The following is a 12410-nucleotide window of genomic DNA, read 5'->3' as shown; positions in this document are numbered from 1 at the left end:
GGGTCAGGATCCATCATCAGACGATCCTTACGCATGTTGCACTGAGATACTGCCTGACCCACTGACTTACTCCAGCACTTTGTGTTTTATTCAATATTCCAGCATCTGCAGTCCCTTGTGTCTTTATTTGGAGATTACATTGCTGAGGTACAGACGATGGGTTGGAAATAGGGCCTAAAATGGAACTGTGAGAGAAGCCATGGGTAATAATTACAGGGCATTCCATTTAAACATTACCTTCATCTCCAAACAAGCAACTGTAATAATTAGAAAATGATCAGAAACATCATTCCGTTTATAAAAAAATAATTTAAAACAGATTTCTTTCAGAAACCAGTACCTGTTCTTGCTTCAGTCTTGAGGTTAGCGTTTGTTACAAAGGCTAATCCAGCGTCTGAGAAAACACCAAAGACATCATGGCCACTTCCAGGTGTGCAACCAATATCACTTTTCTCCACCACATTCCAGATCTGTATAGAACACATACACAGAATGGATGTTAACCAGGCTGAAAGTACTCTAAAATCAGTTAACAAGTTACTAGATGTGGAGAATACCAGAATCAAATACATATCCATCTGTTTCCACTTCGTTTTGAGAAGGCTTTGGCCAGTGCTCGTGATAACAGACGCATCATTGATCCAGTAAGTTAATAATCTAACGTGGGCTGTTAAAGTTCAGCCAAGGATTCAAACCCTACCAAAAGCCTACAAACTCTAAAACCATTTAACTAAAATAAGCTGGACGAAAAATGTCTCATTGAGAAAAACGATCATAAAAACAAATGGATTGTCATATTAAAGGCAGAAGAACCTAAGAAAGGTGCAGAAGTAGACCATCAGCCATTGAGCACATTCTAACTTTCAGCAAGATTACGGATGGGTTTTTTTCTGCAGCATTATTTGACTGTACAATCCCCATATCTGCGGATAACCTTGATGAATATGCCACTGTTGTCACAGACTTTATTAGCAAGTGTGCAGAGGACCGCGTACCAAAGTAGACGATTGGTGTATTGCCAAACATGAAACAATGGATAAACCATGAGGTCCAGCCCCAGGCATTCAAGTCAAATGATTCCAAGCGGTGCAATAAATCTATTTACGACATTTTCAGAGCCATTTAGAATGCCAAGAGGGAATTCCAGACTAGGCTGGAGGCTCGAGGCAATGACACTGATATCCGCAGATTGTGCCAAGGCTTGCACGTGGTAATGGCCTACAAATCGAGGGTGGGCAGTATCGCTGGCAACAATGGTTCCCTCCTTGATAAGCTCAATGCATTCTATGCCCACTTTGAGCAGAAGGTCGTTGGTAGATTGCCGCTCGCCCGCAAGTCTCGGGTGCCCCTGTATCACCAGTTTATGTGGCAGACGGAAGATCGGCCTTCCTAGAGTGAATCGCCAGAAAGCAACTGGCTCAGATGGAGTCCCTGGCCATGTCCTCAGAACCTGCGTCGATCAACTGGCATCAGTATTCGCAGACATCTTAAATCTCTGCTTGTTTTGGAGGTGCCCACCTACATCCAAAGACCACTATCATCACTAAAGACCACCACAAAAGTAAGATAATGGGCCTTAGTGACTACCATCTACTGGCTCTGACATCCAGCATAATGAAGTGCTTCGCAAAACTGGCGATGGCGCACATTAACCCCAGCCTCCAGACAGTAAAGTCTAGATATTAACATTTAGAGAAAGATTGATGTTTTCTTACCTTACTCTGGGTTAGTTTATTATTCTTACTCAGTGCAAATACTGCTTTATCCACAGCAACAAGTCCAACCTTTGCTCCAGGATCTCCTGTCAGTTTCAATGTAAACCTGTTTCCGGGACTGAATGTTCTCTTGTCGTCGTCTGGATTTGCCATAGAAACCTTCAGCTGGGAAGAAATGTGTTAGTTTTGAATATTGTCACAAATATTTAGGTTAGTGCAGAAACAACAAATGTTGCTGATTGCCATCCAATGAGACTCGGCTTATTGAATTTACATCCCCAGCAATTGTGAACTGACGGGAAACTGACAACACTGAATGAATGCTGATTTCAAAGCGATTCCCAAGCACGCAGCAATATTAGTTGCATGGACCATTCCTTCCTGACTCCTGTTGTTGTCAGTTCAAAGGGTTCCTGGCATCCATCCACCACAAAATTATCAGTTTTGCTCTGCAATCTACCACATCAACTAGACCTCACTGAAGGCAAAGCAGGAAGCAAAGAATGTTATATTAATGAAATATTTAAATGTTTTGAAACTTTATATGAAATATTTAAATATCTCATTAAGAATTACACTGTTTCAAAACTCACACGACTGAAAAGCTGGTAAGCCATCGGTATCTGAACAATAATGGGGAAGCCAAGAAGCCACACTGTCCTTGTTAAACAATAATTCTCCAACCCAGCTGGTAGCAGGTAAATTGCTACATTCCTATGAGAAAGACCAAAAAGTGAACTGAAGCAAAGCTGTAGCTTTGCATAAGCTCAGCTGCACTGGGTTTTAGTCTGATTTGGATCTTTTATTAAAAATAATGGCTCATGCTCCAAATATTATTCTTATCTGATGTTTATACGACTCTGTTTTGTTACCCTCCCTGTCTCAGACTCCACTTCAGCGAAGATAGATATACAGCACTTACTGTTCCCATGCATGTGTCCATCACATCAATCCACACAGAATCGGCTACAAGTTCCAGCTGTCCTTTAATGTAAACGTAGTAATAAACTAACAGTCTGAATGATGGAATTAAGTTTGCACTGATTGGGAATTGTAAGGCCGTCACTCGTTGATTTGCTTTTCTCTGCTGTCTCTCAACTTTGACAATCTTCCCTTTGCTAATCACCTGGCAAATACAAGCAAAACAAAATTAATTAAGAAAAGTAGATATTTACAGTACAAACGACTGAAGACGCGGATTACACTTTTTCTGGCACAGAAAGGACAATACTGCATTGGCTACTTGTCAAAGACCGAGTCCAATATTTAATAACATTGATTCAAGTTGAATTAAATTAAATTCTTGTTTTGTGACAGCCTCAGACAAACCACCTCTGGTGTATAAGGGGAGCTAGAATCAAAATGTAATAACCAATAACCACAAATCTTCAAACAAGAATAAAGTCCACAGTTGTAATATAATCAATATATTCAACGCAGGTATTCATTAACAAAGTTGAATGAAAACCCATCTCTCCGACAGCAGGAATTTCATAAAATGGACAACAGATGGACCTTGTGTTTTGGAGAGCCCAAATATTTTGAACACTTTGAAAAAAATAACACTGTGAATTCATGTTGGCAATAGGTACTCCAGGAAGAATGTCAGGACTCCTGTCTTTTTGCTTCTCATGTCTCATTTTCATTATTTTATTTCCTTCAGGTATCCAAATAATCCTCCATCTCCATACCAAGGAATCCTTCAGAGTTAAACCAACCCCTCAATCCCTCTCCCAACAACTGTTACAAGCTGAGCCAGACGTTAAAATCTTGGCTCTTATTATATATCTCCCCTCTCACCTTAAACCAATGTCCCCACTTCTGGATCTCAGTACTTTGGGTAAAAGGCTCTGTGCTTTTACTCTATCTATTCCCCTATTATGACCATATACATTACTATAAGATCACCCCTCATCCTCCTATGCTCCAAAGAATAAAGCCTGAGCCTGCCCCACCTCTCCCTACAACTCAAGCCCTCGTATCCCAGCAACATCCTCATATTGTTTTATTATTGTTTAATGCTGAGGTTTGTTAAATTCAAAATGAATGTCAATATAAGGCAAGATAGGTGTAGAGAAAACCATACCATGTAGGTGAAGTATTTTATTTGCTCCTTGACTTCGTTGTTATCATTTACAGTGTTCAGATGAGCCAAAAGATTATCAACACCTGCTTGTTGTTTAGTACGGCGAATGTTAATATGCAAGTAGTTCTTTATTCCACGTTGTGCCATGTAAGGCGATGCATCCATTCTTGCATTTGCCTGTTGACTTGGGGAAAGATCAGGAACATCTGTTGAAACCTACAAGCAGAAAGACAAAAGGGAAACTTAAATTCCAACCATTGAGCACATGTCTATCTTTTTGCCTCTTTTACCATGACAATTTCACCATTGTGAAAACTAGTGAGATTGCATTTGACCCGCTCTCTTTACTTAAAAGGAAAAATTTACACCAGGTTTAGCGAGATCAGATTGTTGTAACTTAGAAAGGTGAAGCGAGATATGCAGCCACTCCTGTAGTGCAAACATTCAGCATCATTGCTGGATGTTATCTGGACCAAAAGCATTTTCTGCATAGGAATTATCATCTAATTCATTGAGCAATTCTGGCAGAACATGATTGTGAATGCTTTACCGTTGTTTTTAGTAATTGTATGTTGGGCTCTGCTATCCATGAGATTGGGGATGTTTTTGGAATCTATTTGCTGTTAATTGTTCATTATCACATATTTGAGTTTTTTAAATGTGTTCAATTTTCATTTTTTTAATTGAACTTGATTGTTTTTTGAAGAAGTAAGCAAAAAGGTTGACAAGGGCAAGGGCATAGACGTTGTCTAAATGGACCTCAGCACGTCATTTGATAAGACTCCGTATAGTAGGCTGCTCTGGACGCTTAGATCACATGAGATCCAGGGAGAGCTAGCTAACTGGATGAAGAATTAGCTTCATGGAAGAAAGCTGAGGGTGGTGGTGGTGGAAGGGTGTTTTTCAGATCAGAGGCCTGTGACAAGTGGTATGGCTCAAGCATCAGTGCTCTTTGCTGTTTGTGGTTTATATCAACGATTTGGGCGCACGGCATGATTAGTAAGTTTGCAGATGACATTAAAGTATCTGGTATAGTAGATGGTGAAGATAGACATTAAAAATTAAAGCACTCTCTTGATCAGCTGGGCAAGTGGACTGAGGAATGTCTACTGGAGTTCAATGCAGATAAGTGCAAGGTGTGGATTTTGGGAAGTCAAACCAGGGCATGATTTTCCTGAATGGTAGAGTCCTGGGGAGTGTTATAGAGAAGAGGGATCGAGGAGTTCAGGTACATAGTTTCCTGAAAGTGGCTCACAGTTAGATAGGATGGTAAAGAAGGCTTTTGGTACATTGGCCTTCATCAGTCAGGGAACAGAGTACAGAAGTTGGACTGTTATTATACAATTGTACAATCCGTTGGTAAGGCCATATTTAGATTACTGTGTTCAGTTTAGGTTACCCCACTATAGGAAGGATGTCATTAAGCTGGAAAGAATGCAGGAAAAAAACATGAGGATATTGCCATACTTGAGGGGCTGAGCTATAGGGAAAGGTTCGGCAGGCTCGGACTTTATTTATTGTATTGAAAGGTGATCTTATAGAGGTGTATAAAATCCTGAGGGGAATAGATAGGATGAATGCACAGAGTCTTTTACTCAGGTCAAAGGAATCAAAAACCAGAAGACATAAGTTTAAGGTGAGAGAGCGATATTTACTATGAATCTGCACGGCAACTTTTTTATTCACCGGGTGGTGAATATATGGATCAAACTGTCAGAGAAGGTAGTTGAGGCATGTACTATAAGGGCTTTTAAGAGACCATTGGACAGGTACATGGATAGGAAAGTTTTAGAAGGATTTGGGCCAAGTGTGGGTAAAAATGACGAACTTAGGTGGGGAAATTTGGTCGGCATGGACAAATTAGGCCAAAGGGCCTGTTTCCGTGCTGTGTGACTCTACTATTTACAACTTGATGTGGGGTAGGACTGCGTAACTTTAATAGAAAACTTCAATAACCGTCTATTTTGTGCTATTTTTGCTGCTTAGCAAACATACCTTGCAGCTTCACTAATTTGAGCAGAGTTGTGAATGTGGCCTCAGCCACCAAACAGACCAGACTCCCCACCATTGACTCCATCTCAACTTCACACTATCTTGGGAAAGCTGCCAACATATTCATACCCAACCTGGTCATCTCTTCTCCACATCCCAGTTCTAGTAGAATTATACAGAAGCTTGAAAGTGAGTACCACCAGAATCAAGAATAGATTTTTCTTGAAGATAGACACAAAATGTTGGAGTAACGCAGCAGGGCAGTTAGCAGAAGGTATAGGTGACGTTTTGGGTCAAGATCCTTCTCCAGAAACTTTGCCTGTCCCTCTGAGTTACTATCTTCTGTGTAAACCAGTATCTGGAGTTCCTTCCTACACAGATTATTCCCCTTTGTTATCAGGCTTCTGAATGGGCCTTCCATAGTTTGGATACAGTTTGTTTCTCCTGGACCTCATTGCAGACTAGAATTTTTCTCTGGCATTGATGTGCTACTGTGCTGAAAATTATATTCTACACTCTGTACTTTTTCCTTCACAATACCTATTGTACTTCTATTTGGATTGATACATTTATGTATTATCTGATTTTATTGAATAGCATGCTGTTCATTGTACCTCGGTGCATAATAATAAACCAAAATCTAAACCTATGCCTCATTCATCAGTGTGTGTGCCACTGTTCCTGAGTTGTTCTTCTGCACTCTTCAATGAGTCATGGTTAGGTCCCCAGCTTGGTAGTGAGAGGCATGCTAAGTCAAGGAGTTACTGATTGTAGGGGTGTATATTTTTGATGCTGCCAATTATCCACAGTGCCTCATGCTCAGTTTAGAATGCCACCTAAACTGTGACAAATGGCAAATCTAAATAGTTCCTTTATTAGTTCCATGTGTAGGATCAATTCAGGAATCAAAGTGCACCTGAAACCTGTACTATTGTATTACATACGTAAACCTATTCAAGTACACACAACTTCAAATAATGATGTTCTTACAAACTATTATGAACACCCCTACTGCTCCCCCTCCCTTTTTGTCCCTGTCCCCTTCCACTTATACTCCTTCCTCTAGCTTCATATTTCACTTCTCTTCGATCCTTAAACTTTTGTCTTGTAGTGGGTCTGGACGCAGCAGGAATCAGGCAAAACGCCAGGGAAGCATTAACAGTAACTTTAATGGAGCATCAGAACATCCACTCTCTTCAGTCTCCCGCACGAGTAAACTCTAGCCCCTTCAGGCAAACCCCGTAGCTCCAGACTCCTCCCCAGCCCTGTCCACTCAGTGCCGAGGGGGATGACCCAGGGAGTGGCCTAATCCCCAGGCACCGCCAAAGGACACCCCCCCCCAAGAACTGGAGGCACGAAACGGACAGGGGAACGTATGAGACGACCAGCCCGTGTGCGCACCACGGCGGTCGCAGGAACTGGAACCAGTCCGCCAGGGGAAGACAACCGCGGGGATGCTGGGGGTAAGGGCCGGGACGCAGGACGACCCCGAGGGCGAGGCCGCACCAGTAGGACCGGCTGGCTAATGTCCATGTGCACCGGCTTCAGCCGCGAAATAGAGACTGTCTCAGGACGACCCCCCATGTCCAAAACGAAGGTGGCAGAGCCACGCTCGAGCACCTTGAATGACCCTTCATACGGACGCTGAAGGGGCGTCCAGTGTGCATCCCAGCGCAGGAAAACAAACGGACAGTCCTGCAGAGCGGAAGGGACATGCGACTGAACCGAACCATGGTGAGACGTCGGCACCAGTGCCAGCTTGCCCACCGTCTCCCGAAGGCGTTGCAGGGCGGCCGATGGTTGTTCCGCCTGACCCTGGGCTGATGGAATGAACTCACCGGGCACTGTCAGCGGGGCCCCGTACACCAATTCAACGGTAACGATGGGGCGCGGCTGCCCGGTGGATACATCGCACAGCAGTGTTGCGCCCCCAGCGCCACAGGGAACATCCTCCAACCACAGGCCCGAAACGGCGGTACGATAGGTGAACATCTCATCGTCCATCAACTGGGCGGCCGCCAGGGCTGAGTAGTCGATGCCATCGGCCACTTGCAGGACGGCGTGGACCGCGGGTCAAGACAAGGGGTCGGCCAATCTGTTGTCTTTGCCCCCAATGAAATGGATGGAGGTAGTGTACTCCGAGACGAAAGCCAACTGCCGCTGCTGGCGAGCTGACCACTGGTCGGACACCTTGGCGAACGCAAAGGTGAGGGGCTTGTGGTCAATGTACGCGGTGAAGGTTCGCCTCTCGAGGAAGTAGCGGAAGTGGTAGACTACAAAGTAAAGGGCAAGGAGCTCGCGGTCAAAGGCACTGTAGTTCCGCTGTTTGCCGCTGAGGTGCCTGGTGAAGAAAGCGAGAGGCTTCCAACACCCATCAATCTGCTGTTCGAGCACCGCCCCAACCGCCACATCCGAAGCGTCGACCGTCAGGCTGGTTGGTGCATCCGCCCGTGGGTGCACGAGCATCGTGGCCGTAGCCAGGGCGTCCTTGGCGTGTTGGAACTCCGTCACCGCAACGTCAGTCCATTCAACCTCCTTGCGCTTGCCCGCCATGAGGTGGAACAGCGGGCGCATGATCCGGGCTGCAGACGGCACAAATCGGTGGTGAAAGGCCACCATCCCAACGAACTCCTGGAGGCCCCTCACGGTGGTCGGGCGTGGAAACTGGCGCACCGCGTCCACCTTGTCCGGGAGCGACAGCGCCCCGTGCGGGGCCATGTGGTGGCCCAGGAGATTGATGAACGACACCCCGAAACGGCATTTGCCGATGTTGATGGCCAGCCCATGATCGCTGAAGCGCTGGCATAGCTGGCGGAGATGGATAGCATGCTCCTGTCTCGAGCGGCTTGCCACCAAAATGTCTTCGAGGTACACGAACACAAAGTCCAGGCCACGGCACACACAGTCCATAAGCCGCTGAAAAGCTTGCGCAGCGTTCTTAAGTCCAAACGGCATACGGAGGAATTCGAAAAGGCCAAATGGTGTCACGATGGCCGTCTTGGGGACGTCGTCTGGGTGGACAGGAATCTGATTGTAGCCACGCACCAGATCGACCTTGGAAAATACCGTGGCCCCAGCCAGGTGCGCGTTAAAGTCCTGAATGTGGGGGTCCGGATACCTGTTAAGCCGACGGTAGTCACCGCAAGGGCACCAGCCACCGTCTATCTTGGGGACCATATAGAGCGGGGACGCCCATGGGCTGTCTGAGCGGCGCACAATACCCAGGGACTACATAAGGCGGAACTCCTCCTGAGCGAGACGGATCTTGTCCGATGGAAGACGCCGCGCCCGGGCGTGCAGGGGCGGGCCAGTGGTGGGAATGCAATGCTCCACCCCGTGCTTCGGGGCGGAGGAATGGAACCGGGGGTCGAGGATTTCGGGGAACTCAGCCATAATGCACGAGAACGTAGCGTCCACGGACGACGGGCCCATCAGGCAGCACGACCGGGTCGCCCACGCGGAGGGAAACAGGCTGCAAGGTGACGGAGTGCACCAAACGCTGCCGCTTGACGTCCACGAGCAGGGAATGAGCCCGTAGAAAGTCGGCACCCAGCAACGGCTGGGACACATCCGCAATGACGAATGGCCATGAGAAGCGGCCCTCTCCGAAGTTGAGGGAGAACGTGCGCACCCCATATGAGCAGATTGGAGTCCTGTTTGCTGCGGCGAGGAGGGGGCCGCGTTTACCACAGCGGAGGTCATCATTCGAAGGAGGAAGAATGCTCACCTCAGCCCCTGTGTCCACAAGGAAACGAGCCCTGGAGCGGCAATCCCACACAAACACGCGATGAATCTGTCTGGCCGCCGAACCAATCACTGATGGCCGGCCCCTGCGTTTCCCGGGAACGAACGGGGCTGCCGACATTGACGGGCAGAAGGGCCCCAATGCCGGTGAAAGTAGCACCAGCCCCCTCTGCTGGCGTCTGTGGAAACGGGCGGCTGTGCGGGCCGATCTGACCACCAGCGACCTCCGGTGGCGTGCAGAGGAACTGCCGGCGGGTCGCGCGGGAAAGACGTGCTGCCGGCCGGGTGTGCCGTTGCAGCCGGGTCCCGTTGCGAAGGACGTCGAGGAGCGGTGGAGATGCGGGCGATCGAGGCCCCTACCTGCGGATCGTCGTCGGTCGTCGGAGGGACTTCCAGCGCGTTGAGGGCCAGCTGACGGGCCATCCAGAGATCATCGGCGCGCTCGCCCACCGCGTGAACAGGTCGTTGATGAGCTGCTGGCGCAGATCAAACGGCAGCTGCAGCAGGTAAGAGTGTCTAAATAAAAAGCAGGGCTCGTGGTCGCCCAGCTAACATATCGCCCAATAGTACCGACGGGCGGCGGTCACCCAGGCCCGGCATCCGGAGGATCTGGGTCGCCCGCTCGGCCTCGCTGAGGCTGAACTGCCGCAGAAGAAAGGCCTTGAGGCCCTCATACTTATCACTCGCCGGGGGGGGGGTGCAGAGGAAAGGTCGGACCCAACGCAGGAAGACTAGATGCGGGAAGATTGTTCCCGATGTTGGGGGAGTCCAGAACCAGGGGTCACAGCTTAAGGATAAGGGGGAAGTCTTTTAGGACCGAGATGAGAAAACATTTCTTCACACAGAGAGTGGTGAGTCTGTGGAATTCTCTGCCACAGAAGGTAGTTGAGGCCAGTTCATTGGCTATATTTAAGAGGGAGTTAGATGTGGCCCTTGTGGCTAAAGGGATCAGGGGGTATGGAGAGAAGGCAGGTACAGGTTACTGAGCTGGATGATCAGCCATGATCATATTGAATGGCGGTGCAGGCTCGAAGGGCCGAATGGCCTACTCCTGCACCTAATTTCTATGTTTCTATGTTTCTATGTTAACGCGTGGTGGCCTGGTCAAGGGCGCCGATAACATAAAAGTACTTGGTGGCGTCAGCTGTCACGCCCCGCAGTGCGAACTGCGCCTCGGCCTGGTCAAACCAGGTCAGGGTCGTCGGTCCAAAGGGGAAGCAGCTTCAACGCCACGGCGTGGAGAGCAGTGCGGTCGGCAGGGTCCATGGGGTGGGGTCCGGCAGGGTCCAGAGGCGGCTGACTGGCAGGGCCGGGTAGTGCTGGTTGAGGAGCGTTCGGGTCCATCACGACTTGCGAGGAAATGTCGAGGGTCACCAGTGTAGTGGGTCTGGACGCAGCAGGAATCAGGCAAGACGCCAGGTAAGGATTAACAGTAACTTTAATGTAGCATCAGAACATCCACTCTCTTCAGTTTCCCGCACGAGTAAACTCTAGCCCTTTCAGGCAAACCCCTTGGCTCCAGACCCCTCCCCAGCCCTGTCCACTCAGTGCCGAGGGGGATGACCCAGGGAATGGCCTAATCCCCGGGCACCGCCACAGTCTCATACTTTTTATCTTTTCATCTCTGCCCCTTGTCCAACCCCTGCCAATCAAGCCCTCCCCCCTCACCTGTATCCACCTATCACATGCCAAACTGTGTCCCAATCCAATTTCTTGTGATCGGTTTCGCGAGGGTTTACCTTGTCTGAAGAGAAAATTAGCAAAAGATGTAACAGTGGTTTTCTATGTTAGCCAAAGTAAGATGTGGCAATAATGGAACTGTCAGTGACCATAGAACAAAGATTTAACATAGTTAGCAGAAGATCTGCATGGATGTTATGATTTGGATTGTGCTGCATGCAAGAGTGGTGGAAGCAAATTCAACAATACCTCCCTAACCAGAACTGGATAAATATTTGAAGAAAAATAATTTACAAAGCCCATTGAGAAGCGAGTGGGACTAATTGGAAAGAGCCAGTTAAAGTACCATAGGATAGAGTCCTCTACTTTGTTATTTCATTCTATGAGCCTGCATCGAATGGCTTATTTCTTACTGTAAAAGAAATGGAACGTGAATTTCCATCTGTATTCACTGTCAACATGGCCGTTCCATCAGATTGAGTGATTGATCTGACTTCCTCATTGATGACCTTCACACGAACCTGCTTGGCAGGGGAACCATCGGGATTTGCTACATAGACCTTGGGTGACAAACAACAACAGAATGAATGGCTTCCTTCGGATTTAGCAAAGATGCACTGTGAAGGTGTAGAAAGGAAACTGTACCATCATGTCAAAAGGCATCCCAGGCTTGTAATACTTGGAGGTTTTGGAGAACGAGATTGTATATGGGCTGCGAACTATTTTTATGTTCGTTTTTTCAGCTTCTACCATGTCACTGCCTGTAATGAATAAAGGAAAAAAACAGAAATAAGATAAAATACATTGAACAATATACGTAATTTTCAAAAACGTGAAGGATTTCTGCCCTGGGCTTGTTAAAATGGCAATATTGCCACTATTACTTATTTGTCTCTTATGGCTTGTGGAAACATTTACAAAATAATGCCAAGAGTTAATGGGTTTGAAGAACATTTCAAGGTTTTAATCATGACAGTATGATTGCTGAATAGCAGGTTCCAGAGAAACAAAAAAGTATACAAGTGTAAAGAATACAATCCACAACCTAGATTAAAATCAATGAAACGTGGCAACTGTACATTTATATTCAACAATCAGTCTTGAGAAGGTTGTGCTGCCTTGCCTTCCTGAACTACCATGTTTCATGCTGTTTGATGAACTAGTCCAGGATTCAACCCAGCATCAATAAAGGA

At 47.1% G+C, this 12410-nt stretch overlaps 1 protein-coding gene across 1 annotated transcript in view; it reads right to left on the bottom strand.

The window, feature by feature from the left end:
- The window catches only part of LOC144610500 (complement C3-like), a 104261-nt gene that overhangs the window by 69169 nt on the left and 22682 nt on the right, over positions 1 to 12410 (bottom strand). Inside the window, exons 10-15 of the mRNA XM_078429252.1 lie at positions 11863 to 11978; positions 11631 to 11777; positions 3802 to 4017; positions 2638 to 2841; positions 1716 to 1880; positions 341 to 470 (exon numbers count right to left, since the gene is read on the bottom strand). Of these exons, the coding sequence (XP_078285378.1) occupies positions 341 to 470; positions 1716 to 1880; positions 2638 to 2841; positions 3802 to 4017; positions 11631 to 11777; positions 11863 to 11978 (978 nt within the window). The remainder of the gene's footprint in view (positions 1 to 340; positions 471 to 1715; positions 1881 to 2637; positions 2842 to 3801; positions 4018 to 11630; positions 11778 to 11862; positions 11979 to 12410) is intronic.

This window comes from Rhinoraja longicauda, chromosome 37 (assembly GCF_053455715.1).
Source record: "Rhinoraja longicauda isolate Sanriku21f chromosome 37, sRhiLon1.1, whole genome shotgun sequence".
NCBI classification, from domain to species: Eukaryota; Metazoa; Chordata; class Chondrichthyes; order Rajiformes; family Arhynchobatidae; genus Rhinoraja; species Rhinoraja longicauda.
Note: the sequence above shows the minus strand (reverse complement) of the source record. Positions and strands in the feature narration are given on the sequence as shown.